Source organism: Neovison vison, chromosome 1 (genome assembly GCF_020171115.1).
Source record: "Neovison vison isolate M4711 chromosome 1, ASM_NN_V1, whole genome shotgun sequence".
Taxonomy (NCBI): domain Eukaryota; kingdom Metazoa; phylum Chordata; class Mammalia; order Carnivora; family Mustelidae; genus Neogale; species Neogale vison.
This window is the reverse complement of record NC_058091.1, coordinates 239,918,259-239,944,998: the sequence shown is the minus strand read 5'-3', so window position 1 is coordinate 239,944,998 and position 26,740 is coordinate 239,918,259. Positions and strand designations below refer to the sequence as shown.

The following is a 26,740-nucleotide window of genomic DNA, read 5'->3' as shown; positions in this document are numbered from 1 at the left end:
CTGCAAATAAGACAGACATAAAACAAAAGAATAATAATTAATCAAATAACCACATAGAGGAGATGGGCCAGGTGCAATGGGATCTAATGTCACTGAGGGTTTTAAGAAAGGTCTCCCCCAAAAGGCGACATTTAGGCTGAAACTTATAGAGGAACCCCATACCCATTAGCATCACTCCCCTCTCCCTTCTTTCTGGTCCCTAACAACCACTAAGCTACTTTCTCTATCTCCACAGATTTGCCTAGTCTGGATATTTCATATAAATGAAATCATACATAGGTCTTTTGGGGAATTTTTTTCCCACTTAGCATAATGGTTTTTTTGTTGTTGTTGTTTTTTAAAGATTTTTATTTATTTATTTGATAGACAGAGAGAGATCACAAGTAGGCAGAGAGGCAGGCAGAGAGAGAGGGGGAAGCAGGCTCCCTGCTAAGCAGAGAGCCCGATGTGGAGCTCAATCCCAGGACCCTGAGATCATGACCTGAGCTGAAGGCAGAGGCTTAAACCACTGAGCCACCCAGGCGCCCCTAGCATAATGTTTTTAAGGTTCTTATTCTATGGGGCACCTTGGTGGCTCAGAGGGTTCAGCCTCTGCCTTCAGCTCAGGTCATGATCTCAGGGTCCTGGGATCGAGCCCTGCATCGGGCTCTCTGCTCAGCAGGGAGCCTACTTCCTCCTCTCTCTCTGCCTGCCTCTCTGCCTACTTGTGATCTCTGTCAAATAAATAAATAAAATCTTTAAAAAAAAAAGGTTCTTATTCTATGGATACAACAAAATTTTCTTTTCTTTTTTTTTTAAAGACTTTATTTCTTTATTTGACAGAGAGAGAGAGACAGTGAGAGAGGGAACACAAGCATGGGGAGTGGGAGAGGGAGAATCAGGCTTCCCGCTGAGCAGGGAACTCAATGTAGGGCTCGTCCTAGAACCCTGGGATCATGACTTGAGCTGAAGGCAGATGCTTAATGACCAAGCCACCCAGGCACCCTACAACAACATTTTCTTTATCTGTTCATCAGACAATGGACATTTAGATTATTTCCATTTTTTAGCTGTTATAAATACCACTGCTATGAACATTCACATACAAGTTGTTATTTGTACACCTGTTTTCAATTGTCTTGAATATTGAGGAATGGAGTTTCGAGAGCATGAGGTAACTTTTTTTATGCCACCATTTTTTAAATCAATAACTATGGGTTAGAGGATAGAATGGTTCAGTTGTTTTAAACCTAAGTCACATGCTCTATTCCTGGTGCTCAGAGTGGAGTCTGTTTCACTAGAACTACATGGACTGAGGAGAGAATGATGGTTCCTCAGAAGGCAATGATGTACATTTACCAGACAGAGAGTGAATGGACTTGAAGCAGCAAATCCACAAATGATCACTGCAAATAGCTACATTTATTGAATGCTTACTGTGAGGCAGACACGGGGCTAAGTGATGTGGGAAACAAAGGCAAAACAGAAAATTAAATTTCCTTGGTACTCACAGCCTATTGATAATTTCTTGAAATGGGCAACCTTCCTCTAGGAACTCAACTATCTCAATGTTGACACTTTACTAAGAGCAAAAGGCAATCTTAGCTTAATATTGTCCTGACAGCCCCCTCCCCGATCCTTTAAGTCTGCTTTAACTTATAAAATTCTTTTGGAGACTTCCTTTATTTCTATCCCCAAGATACATGTTAGCAATCATCCTCCAAGCATATGGACCACTGATACACATCTGAAGGGTCATGACTAAGGTTTTACTGAACAGTAATAAATGACCTCTCCTAACAATAGCTAGCCCCCTCAAGGTCCTGGAAACCTTGCTTCCAAAATTCCTTAGAGACTTACACTATCTCTCAGTCCCTCCTAACTTGAAAGTATGTAATCAGTCACCCATCACAACCCCAGTGCAGTTCTTTTTGCCCATGGGTCTTGTCCCCATGCTTTAATAAAACAACCTTTTTGCACCAAAGAAGTCTTAAGAATTCTTTCTTACCATTTTCTCTGAACCCCAACATTTCTACATCACCAAGTATATCCACTATCTCATTTAATCTTCACAGCAATCTCCCAAGGATTCTCTTATCCCTATTTTACAGATGAGAAAACTAAGTTCAGAAAAATTGTGTAAAGTGCCTGAATCTGTATAGTTGGGAGATGGGAATTTGAATCAAAGTCTAACTGTGAAGCAAAGTGTCAGGGAAAAAAAAGATTCTGAGCCATGTTGCCTAATTTTCTCTTTTAAGTAGGCTCCATGCCCAGCATGGAGCCTAATGTGAGGCTTGAACTCATGACCCTGAGATCAAGACCAGAGCCAAAACCTAGAGTCAGATGCTTAATTGACTGACCCATCCAGGTGCCCCACAGATTCTGAGCTATGTCAAAATATATCTAATAGAGGCTCTTTTATTTTATTTTTCCAATACTTTTTTTTAAGATTTTATTTATTTATATGAGAAAGAGTGAGCCAAAGAGAGAGAGCACAAGATGGCAGAGAGAGGCAGAGGGAGAAGCAGACTCCCTGCTGAGCAGGGAGCTCACCACTGGGCTCAACCCCAGGACCCTGGGATCATGACCTGAGCCAAAGAGAGGTGCCTAACAGACTGAGTCACCCAAGTGCCCCTTCCCAGTACTTTAAAAAAAAAAAAGATTGGGGCACCTGGGTGGCTCAGTGGGTTAAAGCCTCTGCCTTCAGCTCGGGTCATGATCCCAGGGTCTTGGGTTTGAGCCCCACATCGGGCTCTCTGCTCAGCAGGGAGCCTGCTTCCTCCTCTCTCTCTGCCTGCCTCTCTGCCTACTTGTGAACTCTGTCTGTCCAATAAATAAATAAAATCTTTTAAAAATAAATAAATAAATATTAAAATAAATAAAAAATAAGATAAAATAATTTTTAAAAAAAGATTAATCTATGTATTTTAGAAGGAGAGAACATGCATGCACGGCCAGGGGGAAGGGCAGAGGGAGAGAAATCCTCAAGCAGACTCCCTACTGAGTGGGGCTTAACCTCAGGATCCTGAGATCACAACCTGAGCAGAAATCAAGTTCAATGCTCAGCCAACTGAGCCACCCAGGCACCCCTTCCCAGTACTTTTATAATCATTGGAGAAGAAGAGTCTGTGTAACCAAAAATTTCCTTTCATGTCATGGACAGGGAAGAATAAGTTTTTATAATGAAAAAAAAAATCACAGCTGACCTTTATTTCCTTTAGATTTCTTTTTTTTTTTTTAAGATTTTATTTTTTTATTTGACAGACAGAGATCACAAGTAGGCAGAGAGGCAGGCAGAGAGAGAGAGGAGGAAGCAGGCTCCCTGTGGAACAGAGAGCCCGATGTGGGGCTCTATCCCAGGACCCTGGGATCAGGATCTGAGCCGAAGGCAGAGGCTTCAACCCATTGAGCCACCCAGGCGCCCATTCCTTTAGATTTCTAAGTAAGCTTCCAATTTTGTCAGACCACATCATTGGTATTGAGATTAAGCAGATATATTTCTCAGAAAGCCCCCATGTTTCTTGTAACCACCCACCTTTTTCTAAGAGGTCTAGTAAAAATTCAGCTAAATTCTTCTTGTCATGAGATTAGGAAATGCAGAACCCCACATCAGGCTCTTAATCTCCTTCAGTTGTGATTTACAAGAGCCCTTGTCTCCGGCTCATCTGTGGTCCTCATGGTGAGGGATCTCTGATTCCCCTGTCTCTGCTCTTGTAGTCCACAGCCTGAATGATAGGAGACGGGTGGACAGAAAATATGAGGTTGCATGTTGCACCCACACTTTCTGCCAATTCCAAAAGGCCACCCTTTGGAGTATCGTGGCAGAATAACTTCATATTAAGCTGCATACTGTACCAAGTTTCATACAAGAAGCAAGCTCGTAGCATCATACTGACTCTTCCTTGAGTGACCCCTTTCCACCACCTCCTCCTCCCAATACACACGCATTCCCATCAAGGAAACTTGCATCCTAAGCCCTTGAAAGATTTACTGCCAGTGCCACAGACAAATTAGTGAATACTCTGGCAGCTGATTCCAAAGACAGGATGCTCATTTGCATGAGAAGTTGCATGTCATTTGCATTATATTTGCAAGTCATTTGCATATCATGGCTTCCCTGTCAAAATGTACATAAATCCTTTCTACTTTCATTTTTTTTTATTTTCTAAAAAGGACTACGCCTCCACATCCTGCCCAGACTGTCTGATAAAATTACTAGTTGAGTATTCCTAGCTTGATTGTGAAGAGCCTCACATGCTACGCTGAGGAGATCTCAAACTATAGAGAGTCCCCAAGAATATCAGAACTCAGAACTTTGAGATATTTCATTCATTCATTCATTCATTCATTCAGCAAATCTTTATGGAACACCTACGATGTGCCAGGTACTGTTCTAGGTGCTGAGGATATATGTGTCAACTATGAGCTTAAAAATAATTACAACATTAAAAGTTAAATGCCATCATTTCATATTACTTGGCACCAGTCTGATCAATAAATATGAGTAGAGACTAATACTAATATCTCCTCAAAGTACTTGGTTATAAGGTAGTCATCTGGGTATTATGGACTATACATAAGTTTTTAAAAAAATTAATCTTGATGGGGCGCCTGGGTGGCTCAGTTGGTTAAGCGGCTGCCTTCAGCTCAGGTCATGATTCCAGGGTCCTGGGATAGAGCCCCACATCAGGCTCCCTGCTCAGCAGGCTCAAGCCACTCTGCTTACTTGTGCTCTCTCTATATCTCTCTGTCAAATAAATAAACAAAATCTTTTTTTAAAGTTATTTAAAAAATTAATCCTGAAACTAAATAACAAATGTTCTCATGGGTACTGAAGACCCCTGACGATGCTCCATGAAGAACCCCAGGTATCAGAAGAAACAACTGGGCAGTCAGTAAAAGATTAAAGCAGGGAAATGACCGGGTTTGTGTCTTAATATAGGCACAGCTACATGGAGGGTGGGCTGGAAGTTGCTTGAGGACAGAGATCAAAGAGAGGCTTTCATAGCCTGGGTGTGAGATTTGGGCATGTCCATACTGCCAGCTTCCTAAACCGATGGCCCCTCACTGCTGTCTGTCTGAAATCAAGTCATATGACATATATGGTGGCTTCAGAAGTATTCAATAAAAATTTATACATCACAGAGAGGGGTCATAACACACATTGTTTCACTTAAAAACTCAGCTGTAGATGTGTCTATTCATATTCTCTCATGTAGCCATAAGCAGTAGGTGCTTCTCAACTCTTCTACCACCCAGTTCTCAACTGACTCTAGTCTCTCTCTCTTCTTGATCTTTTAATCTCTGGAACTCCAAACTCATCACTTCTTTATTTTGTAGAGCAATACAGCTGCTTTTCTGAAATCCTAGGGAGTGTGGAAAAACAAAGTGTCCTTCAGTTCCAGCATCTATCCCTCTGAGAGGTTATAAGTGTAAGGACCTACTTAGCTAGAGGCTTCCATCAGGGTTAAAACACTAACGTTGTTTAACCCTTAAACTATCCAAGCTCCTCTTCCCCCAGGGAACTTACTTAAAAACAAGTCCCCGAAACCAGCTCCAGGTAACAAAGCCCAGATAGAAGGGTGGGTCAGGCCAGGTGAAGATATCTGATCAGTAACTCCCTAGTTACCAAGGAGTATGGGCCCTGTCCTTTGGGCACCTTTTGGATGCCAATTCTGACCAAGGTGCGATAGGCTAGGTCAAATGTCTATTATAGAGTAAACTGCAATTTGATTGGTCACCTAGCATCACTGTGCCCCTTTCTCTGTGTGTTACAATCTCACTGGCCACCAGTGCGTGGCCAGGCCCGACTGCATGGCCTTTGCCCTTCAAAGCTAGTCTGTGAAACAGTGAAAGGTCGCCCTCTTTGTAAGAGGTGCAGCCCTGGCAGGTCAGTTTGATTCTTTTATTTTCTTTTTTCTTTTTTTAAGATTTTATTTATTTGACAGAGAGAGATCACAAGTAGAGGCAAGTAGAGAGAGAGAGAGAGACAGGAAGGAGGAAGTAGGCTCCCTGCCTAGCAGAGAGCCTGATGCGGGACTCGATCCCAGGACCCTGAAATCGTGACCTGAGCTGAAGGCAGAGGTTTAACCCACTGAGCCACCCAGGCAGCCCAGTCAGTTTGATTCTTGATGCTTGGCATGAAATTAAGCTTTGCTTGACCTTCGCTTTATATCAGTCTTGCTCTTTTAATCATGGACCCATTTTGGGGGCATAACAATAAGCAACATTTTTTTAAGTCCATCCTTAAGAGAGAGCTGGTAAGGATCTTTTCAAGAGCAATACTGCTATAATGCAGAGAAGACAAAGAGTCATGGCAGAGAGAGTATCAGGATTGTAGTGGGGAAAGGAAGCACATGGCCAGATATAAAGTCTCAAGGGGTAGACCACAAACAGCTCTCATTAGGTCTTGGTCACATGTTAGGATGAACTGCTTGGTTCAGATGCTCAGAGATGCTAAGACAGGGTCTGGTTAAAAACCCATGGTAACACTAGTCTATAAAGTAGAGAAGGATAGTGGAGGGAAGCCCAAGCAGAAGTGATCAGAGAGGTAGAGAGAATGTATAGCAAAAAAAAAACAAAAAACAAGAAAAGAGTTTTGAGAGAGAACTGGCAACATAAAACATCACAGAGAATTCAAGTACAAGGATAGCTGGAGAGAAGTCATTGGATCTAGTAATAAGGTGACCTTCTAAGAGGAGTTTTAAAGAGGTCTTGAGGAAGATACCATTGGTTACTTCCCCAAAAGCTATTTTCCTACCCTTTTTCCTTGCCCCCTGCTACAGGGCCTCAAAAATGCCAGATACTAGGGCACCTGAGTGGCTCAGTTGGTTGAGCAACTGCCTTCGGCTCAGGTCACAGTCCCGGAGTCCCGGAATCGAGTCCCGCATCGGTCTCCCAGCTCCATGGGGAGTCTGCTTCTCCCTCTGACCTTCTCGCCTCTCATGCTCTCTCTCACTGTCTCTCTCTCTCAAATAAATAAATAATATCTTTTTTTAAAAATGCCAGATACGGTCTCAAAACCTCTTCCCCCACCCTTTTAAACCTAAAGATAGACAAGTAACCTGGTTCTGGACAATGAACCTGGAAGTCTGGAAGCTTCTGGAAAACATTTTCCTACTCATTTCAATCAGTATCTTCTTCAACCCCCTTCTTTCCCTCCTTGGAAGTCATCATGCAAGTTCATGCTGTTGAGGGCTGTAGCAGCCAATTTAGGACCATAAGTGGACAAGCCCTATAATGGAATAAATACCCTGTGGATAGCAAATGAGAAAACCTACATCCTTGATGACACTGTCGAATGGCCAAATTAACCAAATGTGAAGCTACTAACCTCTGTTTCTTGTTATGCGAGATAAACAAATGTCCTTACTCCTTAAATCACTGTTAGTCAACTATTTCATTATTTGCAATCATGATATGTGGTGGACAGGGAAAACAGACGTGCATCTATTCAGAAGGGGGTATAAAACCTGAAAGCAAAGATTTTTAAGTATTCTCCAAGTGGTTTCCACACGCCAATTAATGAACTAGCTGCATTAAAATTAATGCATGTAAAATTACATGGGGAGATTTCTTTAAAAATACAGTTTCCTGGGGGCATCTGGCTGGCTCAGTCAGTAGAGGATGGATCTCAGGGTCATAAGTTCAAGCCCCATGTTGAGTGTGCAGCTACTTGATTAATTAATTAAAAATACAGCTTTCTGGCCTTTATTCCTAGAATATTCTGATTCAGTAAATCTAGCATGGAGCCCAGGGATATTTCTTTGTAATAAGGGCACCAAATGGTACAACATTTTGGAAAATTGTTGGTACTTTCTTATAAATAATCTACAATTCCACTCCTTTATTTTTTTAAGATTTTATTTAAAAATAAATAAAGCAGGGGGAGGGGCAGAGAGGAAGTGGGAGAGAGAAACTGATGCAGACTCCATATTGAGTGCAGAAGCTGATGAGGGGGTTGATCCCACAACAGTGATATCATGACCTGAGCCGAAATCAAGAGTCAGACACTTAACCAACTGAGCCACCCAGTGCCCCCACAATTCCACTCCTTGTTATTTACCCAAGAAAAAGAAAAACATATGTTCACAAAAAGATGTGTATGAGAATATCCATAGCAACTTTATTAATGATAACTGAAACTGGTAATAAGCCCAAATGCCCATAACAGGAGAATGAAAAAAAATCATGGACTGGGGATAAAAGAAATTATCAAGGGGCACTGAACACCTCACCACACCTGGAAATCAGACATTGGAGCCAGTGAGCATGGTTCTGTGGTTTTCTCTAGCAGCCTTGAGGCAGAAGCAGAGAAAATGAAATTTGTCTGACCTGTGTGGGAATTATGGTGGGAGACAAAATGACAGGAGACAATGGAACTAAAAGGAACAGTAAGAATGAGGTCAAAGTATATCTTTGAAATTGCATTTGAAATATCCCTCTCCAGAGCTTCCCTAACTCTGTCACCTTTAGCTCTGCCTCTATGTGTTTCATACCTCTTCTTCAAAGATAAGAAAATCAACCAACCCATTTTTCACACTGGGACTGAGGGTTAAAGGAAAGTAGGAGAGGTTGAAGTCAGTGTTGAGGGAAGCTCAGCATCAGCCCCAGGGCAAAGCAAAGGTGCCAAAGACATGCAGTCCACCTAAAGACCCCAGAATGAGTAGAGACAAATCCCAACTTTGAGTGGCTTCCAGGGAGGATGACACTGCTCTCACTGAAGGTCTGAGAAGCTGTCATCTATGGGATATGGTGACTGGCAGCCTGAAAAATTAATTGGGCTCTTCCACATGGGAAATGAAAAGGAAATTCTGTCCAAGTAGGTGTCACACTAATCTGGCAGGAGGCTGGGTAATGATTTGCATATGTCAACATCCCCTTTCTTCCCCCCTCTGCTCCCTCTCTCATGGCTAGTTTCAAGCTGCTCCATGATGAGGACCATCAAAGAAATGCAGCCTTGCAGGGATGAGAAGGAGGCTTTTGAAGGAGAGAAGTCTAGCAGAGGAGAGGAGAGATGGTTACAATATTACAGCTCTGTCTTCCTTCCTCTCTGCTCCTCAGTGGAAGGAAAGGAAAAGAAAGCAATATTACCAGAGGTCTACTTTGTGTCCAGTCCTATGTTGAAGGCTTTCACTTTAATCTTCTTAAAAACCCTGCAAGTCCAAGTTCAAACCCCAGTAAGGAAAGTAGAATTTGGAGGAAGGGAAGTGTCACATGACTAGTGAAGGGCCACACTAGGGCCCCAGCCTAGGTCAGTCTGATTCAAACTCTGAGCTCTATTCCCCATAATGAGATGAGTGGTATTCTCTGTGTCAAAGATTAACTGACCTTGTAGCCAGTACAGATGTTAAACCATAGAGCACTGACTTGCAGGAAAGGGCTCAATTTCCCTAATTCCCAGAGCTCCTGGTAACACACAGAGGACCGACTAAGATCGTCATCCACCAACAATAATAACAAAACAACAATGAGAGTCACTGCTTCTTGAGATGTTACTAAGTGCTAAGTGCTGTTTTAAGTGCTGTATAGGTTTTATCTAATATTTGTCTTCATAGTAATCCCATGAGACAGCCAACGATTATTCTTTCAAGCACGCATGTAACATCTAAAGCACTGATCACACACTAGACCGGAGAGCTCATCTCATCAGATTAAAAAAAAAAAAAAATCAATAGACTACTTTCTCTAATCGAAATAGAACTTAACAACAGAAAGATAACAAGCCCCCCATGCATTTGGAAACACTTCTAAATTCATGGGACAAAAAAAAAAATAAATCAAAACGGAGCTATTTAGAAATGAAAATTGGCTATGGTTGATAAATCCTAAATTTTTGGCCAAATGGATAATCTCCCTTAAAATGGAAAAACAATCTTCTAATAGATATATTCATTATTATCATTACTTTTCCACAGATGAGGAAACTGAGGAACAGAGAGAAACTTATTCAGTTTTCTATAGCTAGTAAGATGCAGAGTCTGGACTTAAGGCCTGGATCGTGGACCTCCAGTTCATCCTTCCTCCCTCCCTCCCACAGATACTGAGCACCTGCCAGACACCAGTCCTTGAACCAGGGATTATAGGAATAAGAGAAAAAATTCTCACCCTCAGCAAACTTCCAGTCTAGAAAAGACCAGGACCAGGACTAGGGTGAGTCAAGTGAGTTATCAAGGACACAAAAGTGAAGGGTGTGTTCATTGTCACCTGTACAACTCTCTTTAAAAAAAATTTTTTTTAAAGATCACAAGCAGGCAGAGAGGCAGGCAAAGAGAGAGAGAGGAGGAAGCAGACTCCCCACTGAGCAGAGAGCCCGACGTGGGGCTCAATCCCAGGACCCTGGGATCATGACCTGAGCCGAAGGCAGAGGCCTCAACCCACTGAGCCACCCAGGCACCCTCAACTGTCTTTAAACTTGGAACCCTAGTCCTGGCCTATTATGAAGCATAATCACAACTGCAAAGTTACATGCTTTGTAACTGTTTCTCAACTTGAAACAGGTAAGAATTCTAAACCATGGATGTGAGGAAAGGGCATTCCAGGCAGGGAGGCCACTATAAGCAAAGGACAAAGCAGGAAAACGGCATGATCCCTGGTGGAAACTCTAAGCAGTTTGGTATTTTTGAGGCATACAAATCAGTGCAAGGTAGAGAATGGCAGAAGAGAGGCTAAAGAGATGGCCAAGATCCAGGTCATCAAAGGTGCTTTATATCTTGCTAAGGAGTTTAGACTTTACCCTAAGGGTTTAAGCAGTGGAGTAACACTGCATAGTTCTATTTTATTTTATTTTATTTTATTTTTTTAAAGATTTTATTTATTTATTTGACAGAGAGAAATCACAAGTAGATGGAGAGGCAGGCAGAGAGAGAGAGGGAAGCAGGCTCCCTGCTGAGCAGAGAGCCCGATGCGGGACTCGATCCCAGGACCCTGAGATCATGACCTGAGCCGAAGGCAGCGGCTTAACCACTGAGCCACCCAGGCGCCCCTGCATAGTTCTATTTTAGAATGATCCCTCTGGAATGTGGATGGTGGGGCGGAGTGGTGGGGGGAGGGGAGAGACAAGGCTGAAGGCAGAGATGAGTTAGGAGGCTGTAACAGCATCCAGGCAAGAGATGAAGAGAGAGTGCACTAGGGCAGAGACAAGGCTGAAGGCAGAGATGAGTTAGGAGGCTGTAACAGCATCCAGGCAAGAGATGAAGAGAGTGTGCACTAGGGCAATGAGCAGTTGAAATGAAAAACAGGAAATGGATTTAAGAAGTATTTGAGATGTAAAATTGACTTAGCAGTTGATTGAATGTGGAAGAAGAAAGTGTGGAAGGAATCAAGAATGAGGCCCCTCACCATTCACTTTCTCTCATGAACAACTGGAGTGCAAAGTGGTAATACCATCTTCCATCCTTTTCTCAATTCATTCATACATCTAATAATCTATCCATCCCTTTGGTTATTCATTCATCCATTTTTTGATTCATATATCCATATGTCCACCCATCTCTATATCTAGCCTTGATCAAATTCTCGTAAGTGTCAAAGCATCTTGAGGAATGCCTGTAAATATATGATCCAGGAATTCCACTACTGGGTATTTACCCAAAGAAAATGAAAACACCAATTTGGAAAGATATATGCACCCCTCTGTTTACTGTAGTATTATTTACAATAACCAACATATGGAAGCAACCCAAGTGTTTATCTACAGATGAGCGGATAAAGAAGATGTGAGATAGGTAGATAGATAGATAGATAGATATAGATGTAGATATAAATATAGATATATACACACAGTAGAATATTACTCAAACATTAAAAAAAGAGTGAGGTCTTGCTATTTGCAACAACATGGATGGATTTATTTATTTATTTTTAAAGATTTTATTTATTTATTTGACAGACAGAGATCACAAGTAGGCAGAGAGGCAGGCAGAGAGAGGAGGAAGCAGGCTCCCTGCTGAGCAGAGAGCCCAATACAGGGCTCCATCCCAGGATCGATGAGATCATGACCTGAGCCAACCAGGCGCCCCACATGGATGGATTTAGAGGGTATAATGCTAAGTGAAATAAGTCAGAGACAGACAAACACCATAAGATTTTACTCATATGTGGAATTTAAGAAACAAAACACATGAACAAAGAACACAAAGAGACAAACAAAAAAATAAGACTCTTAAACACAAAGAACATACTGACGGTTGTCAAAGGGGAAGAGGGTGTGGGGATTGGTGAAATAGATGAATGGGATTAAGAGTACACTAGTCATGATGGACACAGAACAGTGTATAGAACTATTGAATCATTACATTGTACACCTGAAACTAATATAACACTATATGTTAATTATACTTGAATTAAAAAAAAAGAATATATGTATATAAAAGGCATAATACTTGGCCTTATTCATTTAGTCATTCATTCACTACATTTTTATTGATATCCTCCTGTGTGCCAGATACTATTCTAGGTAATCACGATTCAGCAGTGAATAAGCAAAAAGGTCCTGTTAAGGACCTAATGTTCTAGTGGGAGATACCGATAGAATGCAAGGAAATAATGTAATTTCAGGGAGTGAAACTCTTTTGTTGTGGAAAAAAAAAAAACAGAGCTCCTTCGAGAAATGGCTGATTCTAGAGCTGGGGCAAGAAGATGCCTGGAGCATCTTCCAGTCTCATAAAGAAAGTAAGGTCTCCAACAACAACCCAGTAATGGAAGTCTATTAAAGGGACATAGCTAAGTGGAAGAGCTCCCAATAACCATAAGTGGAAAAAAAAAAAAACCATAAGTGGAAATATTTGATCAACAAAATAAAGTTTACTGGATTGTAACCCGAAGTGCAAAATAAGTAATTATGAGCCCATAGTGATATAAATTAATTGACTAAGTAAACAAATAAGTGGAGAAAGAGACAAGTCCCCTTCATAGGATTCCAAATAAATTATGTAAATTTATGTAAATACTCCATCTCCAAGGATTTCTTAAATGTGGGCTGTACGTAGTGACTTCATTACAAAGAATACAATATAAAAGTAGGGAAGGGATGGTGGAAGAGTAACTTTATCGTGGAGAAACCTGGCAAACTTAAACTCAACCGGGTGATCAGGGTTAACATCAATAGTGATAAGGCATGTCAATTGATAGGATAGAGTGAGAATGGCACTTCTATAGTCTTCCTCCCATAGAAAAGGGAAGAGGAAATCTAATCATAGGAAAAACCCAGACAAATCCCAGTTGAGAGACATTCTACAAAATACCTGGCCAGTAATCTTCCAAAGTGTCAAGTTCAAGGAAAGTTGGGCACCTGGCTCAGTGAGTTAAGCCTCTGCCTTCGGCTCAGCCCATGATCTTAGGATCCTGGGATCAAGACCCACATCAGGCTCTCTGCTCAGCAGGGAGCCTGCTTCCTCCTCTCTCTCTCTGCCTGCCTCTCTGCCTCCTTGTGATCTCTCTCTCTCTCTCTCTGTATCAAGTGGATAAACAAAATAAAAAACAACAACAACAACAATAAGGAAAGTCCGAGAAATTGTGTCAGAGTTAAGAGGAGCCTAAGGAGACATGACAACTAAATAAAATGTGGCATTCTGAACAAAAAAAGAACATTAGGTGAAAATCTGAATCAAATATGGTATTTCATTAATAATAATATATTAGAATTTGGCTCAACAGGCATGACAAATGCACCATACTAAAGTAAGATGCTGGGGGGGGAGAGACGGGGGCAGGAGGGGGACTGGGTGTGTGGCATAGGGCAATTCGGTAGTGGCTTTGCAGCTTTTCCATAAATCTAAAAGTATCCTAAAATAAAAACTGACACTTGAAAGTGTTAGTGCCATGGAAGCCAAGTGGAGAAAGTGTTTCAAATGGAAGGGTGGGACCAAGTAGGTCAAATGCTGCTGAGACACAGAATAAATGACTACTGAAAACTGACAAATGAATTTGGCAAATGGCTTCTTAACCAAGGGAGGAGCTAAGAAAAGTGAGGAAGAAGGGGCACCTGACTAGCTTGTAGGTAGAGCATGTAATTCTTGATCTCAGGGTTGTAAGTTCAAGCCCCAAGTTGGGTGTTGAGAGTACATTTTAAAAAAAGTGAGGAAGAAAAGAACCACTTGCGTTGCTCTGGGTGTGGGGAGGTGGAGACCAGCTGGAATATAATCCTAAACCAGGCTGTCTGGGAATGGGGGATAAGAATGCTTCCAAAGAAAGATGAAAACTTAAGGTTGCCAACATCGAATACTTGTATCTACTGACACTAGCCCAAATGGACCAATTACTAAATCTTCATGCTGGAAAGATTATCACTAAACACAAAAATCTCTACGTGTCTTCCAGGGAAGTACACCTAAGCTTGCAAAGAGAAGGGCTAGCTGGCTGAAGGACCATCCCAGGATTTCATTTCTTCATTCATCAAGTATTTATAGAGGCCCTACTATGTGCCAGGTAGTCTAGGCTCTATGGAAACAGCAGAGAACAAAACAGACAAAACTGCCCATCCTTGGGAGTTGTGTCCTTGCACTTTCCTCTAGTCTTCTGTGCCCAGAGGCTATGAAACCATAGGGCAGAGCTGTTCCCTGATCTGTGCCATCACTCCCTGAGCCCTGGTAGGACAAATAAACTCTCCCTTTCCAAATAAAGTAAAGAGATCAGAACCTTTGGCACAGGGTGAATTTTCCCCAGGGCCAAACCCAGGCTGAGAGCAGAGGCCCCACATCTGGAGTGCCATTAGTTTGGATGTCACTGCAATTATCATGTTGGCTGCAGACAAAGCCAAGTCACAATTGAGGACAGGATTTTAAATCATGACTTTCCAGAGTCTCATTAGGTAATTGATGCTGATCACATTGCTTAATGGGGACCCATAAAATGCTTGCTATTTATATTACAAAGGGCAGAGAAAAGGCTCAACTAACCAGATAATTGACGGATGATACAAGGAAGTAGGGTGAAGGGGTGAGAAGAGACAGGGAAACCTGGTGACGTTTCCCTGCCTCTGGATTTTAGCTTCTTAGTGGTGATGATTGTTCGGCTGGATTCAGAAAAGACTGTGCCCTGGTCTTCACAAAGCCCAGAGCTGCTCTTCCCAGGAGCCAGGGACTGAGATAAGAATTGTGATTTAATAGGATTTTCTACAGCAGGCTAAATCTTTGCTAAATGAGCAATTTCAATCATCCCTTCTCCATCCACTAGGAGGGAATTAAGCTCACTTCTCCAGTCTGTATCCCCACCTCCCATATCCTCATTCCCTTACCAGCTCTTAGTAAGAAGGATGGTCTGTTTGAGATGCAGGAGGTACAGATTGTAGCAAGACACTTTGGGTCCAGCTAAGTTCACCAATGATGAGGTTATAAGAGAGTTACAACCCATTTCCAGTCATGCATGCCCCAAAGCACCCACGGAGACCCAGGCACACCTTTCATACATCAGTGTCCCCAGAACTGAGGTCCCAGGGCAGGCTAATTTCCCTACTACTCACCAAGAATGGGCTGCAGCACTTCTAACTGCAGAAAAGGGAGGGAGGATGAGATTCATTTCTTTCCATTATTGAAACTTGGGGTTTTTCAGCCGAAACTTCCGTTAAATCCCACAAATGAAGGCATATCAGCCATCCCCATAACTTCCAGTTATTTGGAAGAGACCTTAGGGAAAAAAATAATGATTTGGGGAAGGAAGAATCTGTACTATTACCAACATACGAACTGAAATCGGGTTAATGGAAGATGTGTCTGGTGAGGAAGAATTCAGTGTTCCCAAGATTCTGCCTTTTGATTGACCTGGGGTCTCCTCACATGTAGATTAGTTTTGCTTGTTCCATATGGTTGACCACTCATCTTCCTTAATTCTCTTCCTTTCTTCCTCTCTTCTCTCTCTCTGCCTCCATCTCCCTCTCTCCTTTTCTGCTCTCCCTCCCTCTTTCTTTCTCTTTCTCCTCTTGTAATGATTTTCCTCTCTCCTCTTGCATTGTAAATGATAGTGTGGTATTCCTACTAGGAGCGAGGGCTTTCTCTCCAAATTGATCTACAGATTCAACACAGTCTGTATGTTGTGAATTCCAATGTTTGGAAAACAGCTGTCTTTCTTGTATAAATTTACAAGCTAATCCTAAAAATCACATAAAAATGCAAGGGACCCAGAATACCCACAGCAATCCCGAAAAAAAAAAAGAGAACAAATTTGGGAAGACCCACACTATCTGAACTGAAAATTTACCCAAATGTATAATAATCAAGATAGTGTGGTCCTGGCATAAGGAAAGACATGTAGACCAATGGCATAGACTGGAGACTTCAGAGTAAACCCTCACATTTATAGTCAGCTGATTTTATATCAAGACAATTTGATAGGTGAAAGGTGAAATCTTTTCAACAAAGGTGAAATAAATAATGAAAGGATAATCTTTTCAACAAATGATGCTGGGACAACTACATATCCACATGGAAAAGAATGAACTTGGATTCTTTTCCTTATACCATACATAAAATGGATCATAGACTTACACAGCTAAAACTATAAAACTCCCAAAAGAAATTAGGAGTAAATCTTTCTGACTTTGGGTTATGGAAAGCCATCTTAGGTATGACAATAAAAGCACAAGTGATGGGGGGAAAAAAGCTAAGCTGGACTTTGTGCTTCAAGGGATTCCTTCAAGAAAGTGGAAGGAAAGGGGCGCCTGGGTGGCTCAGTGGGTTAAGCCGCTGCCTTCGGCTCAGGTCGTGATCTCAGGGTCCTGGGATCGAGTCCCACATCGGGCTCTCTGCTCGGCAGGGAGCCTGCTTCCCTCTCTCTCTCTCTCTGCCTGCCTCTCCATCTACTTGTGATCTCTCTCTGTCAAATAAATAAATAAAATCTTTAAAAAAAAAAAAAGAAAGTGGAAGGAAAAACACAGAATGGGAGAGACTATATATCTGAAAATTATAAATCTGGTAAGGAGCTTGAATCTAGAATATATAAAGAATTCCATGGGGTGCCTGGGTGGCTCAGTTGGTTAAGTGTCTGCCTTGAGCTCAGGTCATGATCTCCAGATCCTGGCATAGAGCCCCACATCGGGCACCCTGCTCAGTGGGGAATCTGCTTCTCCCTCTCCCTCTGCTCTTCCCCCATGCTCCTGCTCTCTCTCTCTCTGAAATAAATACATTAAATAAAATCTTTTTTTTAAGATTTTATTTATTTATCAGAGAGAGAGAGGGAGAGAGGGAGCACAGGAAGACAGAATGGCAGGCAGAGGCAGAGGCAGAGGGAGAAGCAGGCTCCCTGCCGAGCAAGGAGCCCAATGTGGGACTCGATCCCAGGACGCTGGGATCATGACCTGAGCCGAAGGCAGCTGCTTAACCAACTGAGCCACCCAGGCGTCCCTAAATAAAATCGTTTAAAAAAATAAAGAGACTCTTAAGAGTCTCTTTATTTTTTTAAAGATTTTTTATTTATTTATTTGACAGACAAAGATCACAAGTAGGCAGAGAGGCAGGCAGAGAGAGAGGAGGAAGCAGGCTCTCTGCCAAGCAGAGAGCCCGATGCGGGGCTTGATCCTGGGACCCTGGGACCATGACCTGAGCCGAAGGCAGAGGCTTTAACCCACTGAGCCACCCAGGCGCCCCAAGAGACTCTTAATTTTACATAAGAGACTCTTAATCGTACAAAACAAACTGAGGGTTGCTGGGGGGAGGGGGGTAGGGAGAGGGTGACTGAGTTATGGACATCGGGGAGGGTATGTGCTATGGTGAGTGCTGTGAAATGTATAAGCCTGATGATTCACAGACCTGTACCCCTGGGGCAAATAATACATTATATGTTAATGAAAATAATTAATAAAAAAAAGAAATCTATAATTCAGTAACAAAAACAAAAATAACCCAATTTTCAAATGGGCAAAGAAGATAGGCAACAAGCACATAAAAAGATGTTCAACATCCTTAGTCATCAGAGAAATGAAAAACAAAACCACAGTGAAATACTACTTCACGCCACTAGAATGGCTATAATAAAAAAGATAACAACAATGTTGGACGGATGTGGAGAAATTAGAACTCTGATGCACCTCTGGTGGGATTATAATACGCTACAGCTGCTTTGGAAAACAGTCTGGCATTTCCTCAAAAGGTTGAACATAGAGTTACCATATGGTCCAGCAATTCCACTCCTAGATATATACCCAAGGGAACAGAAAACAGGTGTTCATACAAAAATGTGTACATGAATGTTCATAGCAACATTATTCATAACAGCTAAAAAGGGGAAGCAATCCAAATTTTTGCCAATCGATAAATGGGTAATACAACATGGTCCTGCAGGGTATTTCCATACAATATCCACACAATGGAATACTATTATTCTATTTCATTGATGTTAATGGAATATTATTTGGCAATGAAAAAATGAAGTACTGATAAATGCTTCAACATGGATAAAATTTAACATTATGCTAAGTGAAAGAAGTCAGTCACAAAGGCCACATATTATATGCTTCCATTTATAGGGAATCCCCAAAGTAAGCAAATCTAAAGAGACAGAAAATAGACTTACAGTTGCCTAGGGCTGAGGATGTCAAAAGGACATGGATAGTAACTCCAAATGGTATGGGTTTTCTTCTTCCAGTGATGAAAATGTTCATGGATTAATTGTGCTAATGGTTGCATGACTCTGTAAATATACCAAAAACCAGTGAATTATGCACCTTGAATGGGTGAATTGTATGGAATATAAATTACATCTCAATAAAGATGTATACACACACACACACACACACATGAAGAAAAGCAACAGGAAACTCAAAAATTAACTAAAATCTGATGAAATCAGAGAGGGAAACAAACTATAAGAGACTCTTAACTATAGGAAACCAACTGAGGGTTGCTGGAGGGGAGATGGGTGGAGGGATGGGGTAACTGAGTGATGGGCATTAAGAAGGGCACATGATGTAATAAGCACTGAGTTTTATATGCAACTGATGAATCACTAAACTCTACCTCTCAAACTAATAATATACTTATGTAAAATTTAAATTTAAAAAGATACCCAGAAAAATTGAAAATTCTATATGAAATAATTACAGCTAAGAGGTCTCTTTTTGTATTTTCTTTTCTTTCCTTCCTTTTTTTAAAAATATTTCATTCATTTATTTGTCAGAGAGTGAGTGAGAGAGAGCATAAGCAGGGGGAGGAGCAGCAAGCAGAGAGAGAAGCAGACAATCTGCTGAGCAAGGAGCTCCATGTGGAACTCTATTCCAGGACCCTGGGATCATGACTTGATCTGAAGTCAGACGTTTAACTGGCTGAGTCATTCAGGAGCCCCCTCATTTTTGTATTTAAAAAATAATAATAAAAGACTCGCAAAACAAAAAATTCGGAGAGCTTTGCTGGCAAATTTCAGTTCTAGCACCTAAGACACTGTGACCTTGGACAAGTTACTAAATTTCACCAAGCTCAGTTTTCTCATCTGTAAAAGTTTTCTCATCTAGGGCAGATCGTTGTGAGGATTAAATAAATTAACATGTAAAAATATCTGCCGCATAGTAAGTACTCAGTAAATGGATAATACGAAGAGTTGGGAATAGCAATAACTAGAGAGTGAGAGAAGGAGAAAAAAATAGTGTTTGTGGGCCAAGGCCACATCCCTACATTTATGTCTAACCTTTGGCTCTAGGGACATAAAGAAGTCCCTGAATTTGAGGAGCTGTAAGGCTAAGGGATCAGCATTCCTAAAGAAAAATAATCACAATGAAATGAGCCAGGTGCTATGACACAGTTATAGCAGGGTCAGAGACAAAGGCCTTCAAGGGGGAGGAGACTTTAAGAGTTGGCCAGATGGAAAAGGGACAAATGGATCCTTGTCCCCTTCTCCACTGTAGGTTAGCAAAAAGATGTGAAGCACCCAACTGTGGGGAAACTGGAGAGAGCCAGCCCAGCTCAGGCAGAGGCAGAAGTCAAAAGAGCAGTTGTGGATTTATTATTTATGGCCAGGATGGGCCATGAGGTGGAGGTTAGGGCCTGCCTCCCTGGCCTTCCAATAGGTAAGCTGAACCTTAAGAGCTCCTCCTCTGTCCCCTTATTCCTAGCTCCTCTCCACCCTTAAGTCTCGAGATTTTCTCCTTTTCCCTCCCATCAGCCCTCTTTTGGAGAACAGCCCGATGATCTGTGGGCAGAGCGTGACACCTCCATCACTCCTCCCTCTAGTGACTCATTCCCAAGACTGGGGGTGGCAGGAAGTGCCAGAACCCCAGAGTTGCATCCCCATCCGGATTTTGGCAGCTTAGAGACATCCTATCTTTTTCCCTCCTCCCCCCACCCCCGCCACCTCCCCCATTTCCAGCTCTGACTCTTGACATTTCTGCTTAAGAAACACCCACCTCCCCCAAAACTCCTCATGCCTTCCTATTGCCTATTCTGGTCCCCCAACTCCAGCCCCCATGGGGCTGCTGGGTTTCAAAGAGAAGCGGGTACAACCTAAACCTAGGGACCCTTTCCTGGGGGAAGTACTCAGGCAAGGTCTGTATCCCTATGGCCAGGCCTTTGAGGAACAGGGCCTATGATGTAGAAAGCATTCTAAGCAACACTTAAAACAACAACAAAATTATTTTACTACATGCTAAGCGCTTCACAAGCTTTGTTTCATTTATTCCTCATGACAACTAGATGAAAAGACTCTATTATCACTGCCATTTGGCAATTGAGAAAAGTAAGAGAGAAATCATTTGGGAAGTAGTAGAATGGGGATCAAACCCAGGACTCAGATATTGAGATTTGAACCACCAGGCTCTTCTGCCTGCCTCTTTGGGGACAGAGGACAGTGTAGGCCTCTCTGAGCATAGTCCCTGCACCATCTAGGGTAGCATGGGCATCCCTGAGGCTCTCAGTACAGATGTCCTAAGGTCTTGGGGGCTGAGGGCTTTGACCCTAGCTTCCCTCCTAGTTGCCCATGGCTCTTATGGACCTGCCACACTCTTTACTCCTGTGGTGGGAATGTGGTGGGCTATTCATAGGATTTTCATTCCTTTTGAGAGCTTAACTTCCTATTAAACTCAGGGCAAACATCAATGTGATTCTGGGGTGCCCAGGAGGTACATAGAAAGAGAGAAAAGAAGGAGCATTACTTGCAATCCCTATCAAAATACAAACAATTTTTTTTCAAAGAAATGGAACAAATAATCCTAAAATTTATATGGAACCAGAAAAGACCTTGAATAGCCAGAGGAAAGTTGAAAAAGAAAGCCAAAGTTGGTGGCATCACAATTCCAGACAACAAGCTTTATTACAAAGCTGTCATCATCAAGACAGTATGGTACCGGCACAAAAACAGACACATAGATCAATGGAACAGAATAGAGAGCCCAGAAATAGACCCTCAACTCTATGGTCAACTAAACTTCGACAAAGCAGGAAAAAGTGTCCAGTGGAAAAAAGACAGTCTCTTCAACAAATGGTGTTGGGAAAACTGGACAGCCACATGCAGAAAAGGACCATTTCCTTACACCACACACAAAAATAGACTCCAAATGGATGAAGGACCTCAATGTAAAAAAGGAACCCATCAAAATCATTGAGGAGAGGGGCGCCTGGGTGGCTCAGTGGGTTAAAGCCTCTGCCTTCGGCTCGGGTCATGATCTCAGGGTCCTGGGATCGAGCCCCGCATTAGGCTCTCTGCTCAGCGGAAGCCTGCTTCTCCCTCTCTCTCTACCTGCCTCTCTGCCTCCTTGTGATCTCTGTCTGTCAAATAAACTTTTAAAAAAAATCTTTAAAAAAAAAATCTTTGAGGAGAACATAGGCAGTAACCTCTTTGACCTCAGCAGCAGCAACTTCTTCCTAGAAACATTACCAAAGGCAAGGGAAGCAAGGGCAATTTGCTTCATCAAGATCAAAAGCTTTTGCACAGGGGCGCCTATGGGGCTCAGTGGGTTAAGGCCTCTGCCTTTGGCTCAGGTCATGATCCCAGGGTCCTGAGATCGAGCCCCACATCAGGCTCTCTGCTCAGCAGGGAGCCTGCTTCCTCCTCTCTCTCTGCCTGCCTCTCTGCCTACTTGTGATCTCTGTCAAATAAATAAATAAATAAAATCTTAAAAAAAAAAAAAAAAGCTTTTGCACAGCAAAGGAAACAGTCAACAAAACCAAAAGACAACTGACAGAATGGGAGAAAATATTTGCAAATGACATATCAGATAAAGGGCTAGTATCCAAAATCTATAAAGAACTTATCAAACTCAATACCCAAAGAACAAATAATCCAATCGAGAAATGGGCAGAGGACATGAACAGACAGTTCTGCAAAGAAGACATCCAGATGGCCAACAGACACATGAAAAAGTGCTCCACAACACTCAGCATCAGGGAGACACAAATCAAAACCACAATGAGATATCACCTCACACCAGTCAGAATGGCTAAAATTAACAACTCAGGAAATGACAGATGCTGGTGAGGATGCGGAGAAAGGGGAACCCTCCTATACTGTTGGTGGGAATGCAAGCTGGTGCAGCCACTCTGGAAAACAGCATGGAGGTTCCTCACAAAGTTGAAAATAGAGCTACCTTATGACCCAGCAATCGCACTACTGGATATTTACACTAAAGATACAAATGTAGTGATCCAAAGGGGCACATGCACCCAAATGTTTCTAGCAGCAATGTCCACAATAGCTAAACTATGGAAAGGGCCCAGATGTCCACCAACAGAAGAATGGATAAAGAAAATGTGGTATATATACACAATGGAATACTATGCAGCCATCAAAAGAAATGAAATCTTGCCTTTTGGAACGACGTGGATGGAACTAGATGCTATTATGCTGAGTGAAATAACTCAATCAGAGAAAGAGAATTATCATATAATCTCCCTGATATGAAGAATGTGAGAGGCTATGTGGGGGTTTGGGGGTTAGGAGGGAAAAAAAATGAAACAGGATGGGATCAGGAGAGAGACAAACCATAAGAGACTCTTAATCTCACAAAACAAACTGAGGGTTGCTGGACAGAGGGGGCTGGGGAGAGGGTGGTTATGGACATTGGGGAGGGTATGTGCTATGTATGGTGAGTGCTGTGAAGTGTGCAAACCTGGTGATTCATAGACCTGTACCCCTGGGGCTAATAATGCATTATATGTTAATAAAAAATTAAAAATTTTTAAAAATTAAAAAATAGTTAATAAAAAGAAAGAAAGAGCGAGCATTGCTTATAGGTTCAGGCAGCAAAAGGAGATTACAGCAAACCCAAGCTTGGGGTCAGCCCTACCTTGCAGACAAAGCAGACATCTGTCACACGTAAGAGGCACAGAGATGGCCCACATGACAATAGAAATAATAATACCCTTGAATTATGTAGCACTTTAAAATTTCTCAGGCGCTTTACAAATGTTTGATCCTCCAGATGACCTCCTAGGACCCAAGGAGGAAGAAAGCATCTTTTATAAGCTGTCACCACCTGTTAAGTTTTCCCCTATAGGGGAAAGGCAGAAGACATGCAAGGCAGTGAGTGAGTTAACCAAACCCAAGCTCCTGTGGGTAATTGATAGTTTTTATGGTGTCTTTACCCTCAGACTCCTCAGATATCATATTTCCACTGGATTACCATATTTACATAACAGTGCAGGGTGAGAGACCCTGATAAATCTTCTCTGCATGGGGATGAATACAGTGGAAATGTACTTTGTTGACAGCAATTTGTTTTACTACACCCCTGCCCTTCAATTTAGGGAGGAAAGAGCAAGGCTATTGCCATATGAAGGGAGGGTGGAAAGGAGAGAAAGGAGAAAGGGAGGGAGGAAGATGAGAGAGCTGGAAAGAGGGGATGAATGAGAGAGAAAGACACAGGGAGAAAGGTAGAGCTTTAGGCAAAGCGTTAGAACGATGGAAGGTTGGAAGGATGAAAGGATGAAAGGAAGGAAGGATAATAGCAACGAAACTCTGTGCCAAGCACTGTGCTAAGCATTTCCCTGGATTAGTTCTGCTAATCACAGCAACCCAGTGAGGACAGTCCTGTTATATCACCATTGTACAAATGACAACACCCCATCCTGTTATACCCGTTTTATTTAGCCACTATCTACAACGGGCTTCTTAACTCATTTATGTGCTCACTGCCTTGTTCACAGCTATATCCCCGGCACTTGGAGCAGTTTCCGACCTGAAGTAGGTTCTTAATAAGAATACTTGTTGAGGGGCGCCTGGGTGGCTCAGTGGGTAAAAGCCTCTGCCTTCAGTTCAGGTCGTGGTCCCAGGCCCTGGGATAGAGCCCAGGCTCTCTGCTCGGCGGAAGGCCTGCCTCCCCCTCTCTCTGTGCCTGCCTCTCTGCCTACTTGTGATTTCTGCCTGTCAAATAAATAAATAAAATCTTTTTTTAAAAAAAGAATACTTGTTGAAGGGACGAAGGGATGAGAAGCTACTGGGGAGTGAGCCCCACCCTGCCTCCCACCCAGGGTGATGTGAGGGGAGGATGGATGGAAGGCAGGTTCTGGAGGTGCTCTTTCTCTCTCTCTCTCTCTCTCTCTCCACAGACACAGAGGGAACTATTATCAGCTGATGGAAGGAACCCATTATCTCCTCCATCCTTATCAGCTCTTTTCTTTTTTTTTTTTTTTAACCTCAGATCTTGTGTCCCTTCCTGTCCTCTCAATGTGCATATGCTAATCATATCTTCGAGTTCTGTCTCACTCTCATTCTTGCTCTCTTTGCTTCCCTGCTTGCTTCTCTTTCCCATGCCTCTCTTGAGAGAGAGCTCATCCGACTAACTTGCAACTGGTGATTTCAGAGGCCAACTTCCCCTGTTGGAAGCCCAGTCTTGTACCAAAGCCGCCTCCCTGCAGAGGGCATTTCTCTCCACCTACAAAATGGACAGAGTTTTTTACAGGGTTTTTTGGACCAGTGCTGGTGAGCCTATGAGGGAGGGGTCTCAGAACCACAGCACTGACCTTCCCCCATCCTGATCCACAGAGTCTTGCCAAAGCCTTGAGACCATCGGCATCCACTACCCAACAGAGAGCTATTTCTTCTCCCATGGTATACGCTATTTAATGCAATTGCAGTAAATACAAATCAGAGGATAATAAGCCTCACTTTCCTTCTGTCTTTAGGGTATTGAAAACCCTTCAATCCATTAAATAGCAGTCCCTCTACTGAAGGTATAAATGGCAAGACCATGGGATAAGTGTACAAAGACCATGTCTCCACAGGGTTGGTAGAGTATCAGAGTGGCTGGGATTGTGGGCCTCAAGAGTCAGATAACTTTGAGTTTGGCATCTGGCTTCTGTATGAGTAGATTACAGCTGGCAAGTATGGAAGTTGGGTGTCAAATGAGGCCTTTGGTACTTTCTCCAAATCAGGCTTTCCTCCGAGGCCCACCAGAGCTTCCCTTACCAAATCAGTTACAGCACTTGGCCAGTCAAGTTGGGATTATTTCTTGCAACAATGTCCAAACCACCAGACTGAGCTCCTCAAGGTCAAGAACTCAGTTCTTTCTTTGTATCCCTACAGCCAGGCCACATGCTGGACATAAAAGAAGGGCATTGTATAGACCTTCATGTTCTTCCAGACATTGGAAGGCACTCATTTTCTTCCTCAAGGTACTGCTATTCCTTCAGACTTTGATATGTTTAGCACCTACTGCATGCCAAGCATTATCTCTCACCTGGATTAGGGAAAAGAGCCTCTTTCTGGGAGAACACTGAGTTCTTCCTCATCTGATACCCAACTTCTGCCCTTCTGATCTATAGGGTATGCACACAGCAGCCAGAATGATCCTTTTAAAATCATGTCTGTTCTGCTCAGAATTCTTCAATGGCTCCCCATTTCACTCAGCATAAAATCCAAACCCTTACTACGTTCTACAATGCCCTACATTATCTCCCTAACCCCCAGCCCGAAAATTTAATGACCTCATGCCCTACCATTCTCCACCTTGCTGTCTCTGGTAAGCCACTCTGGCTTCCTGACATACTTCTCAAACATTGCTGTGTATACTCCTGCTTCAGGCCCTTCCTGGGTGTCCCTGTGCCTACAAAGCTTTATCTTGACGTCTCCATAGCTTGTTCCCTTGCTTATTTCAAGTTTTGTTCAAGTGTCACTATATCAGGGAGGCCTTCCTTGACTCCCCCGGTGATTTTAAAATATGCCCACAAAATCTGATAATCCTCCCTTCAGTAGGTAGAACTCAGTTCTCCCCACCCCCTTGAGTTTTGGCTTGACTTAGTGTCTACTTCCTAAATAACAGAATATGGTAAAAGTAACAGCATGTGACTTCTAAGACAAGGTCATAAGAGGCTTTGTGATTGCCTTAGTCTGCTAATGAGAAAACATCAGAAAGATGCAAATTAAGGGGCACTCTACAAAATACCTGATCAGTACACTTCAAAATTGTCAAGATTATGAAAAATATTGCCTGCTTCAGCAGCACACATACTAAAATTGGAACGATACAGAGAAGATTAGCGTGGCTGCTCCACAAGGAGGACACGCAAATTCACAAAGGGTTCCGTGTTTTTACCAACAGGGAAATGCAAATCAAAACTATGAGATACCACTTCACACCTGTCAAAATGACTAAAGTCAACAACACAAGACACAACGCGTGTTGGCAAGGATGTGGAGAAAGGAGAACCCTCTTTCAGTTAGGAACGCAAACTGGTGCAACCACTCAGGAAAACAGGATAGAGGTTCCTCAAAAAGTTAAAAACAGAACTACCTTAGGATCCAGCAATCTCATTACTGGGTATTAACCCAAAGAAAACAAAGACACCTATTCAAAAGGATACATGCACCCCCATATGCATAGCAGCATTATTTATAATACTCAAATTAT

At 42.4% G+C, this 26,740-nt stretch overlaps 1 protein-coding gene and 1 non-coding gene across 3 annotated transcripts in view; one reads left to right on the top strand and one right to left on the bottom strand.

The window, feature by feature from the left end:
• SIL1 (SIL1 nucleotide exchange factor) overlaps positions 1–18,585 on the bottom strand; it is a 241,742-nt gene extending 223,157 nt beyond the window's left edge. Inside the window, exon 1 of one of the 2 annotated variants that reach the window (XM_044226530.1) lies at positions 18,484–18,585. In XM_044226530.1, coding sequence (XP_044082465.1) covers positions 18,484–18,571 — 88 coding nt within the window. In that variant the 5' untranslated portion in view covers positions 18,572–18,585. The remainder of the gene's footprint in view (positions 1–18,483) is intronic. The other variant, XM_044226511.1, reaches the window with a different exon arrangement.
• A 7,735-nt stretch (positions 18,586–26,320) lies between these two features.
• LOC122897889 lies at positions 26,321–26,423 on the top strand. The gene has a single exon (XR_006382710.1). It is a non-coding gene; the product is annotated as a U6 spliceosomal RNA (small nuclear RNA).
• Positions 26,424–26,740: the final 317 nt, after the last annotated feature.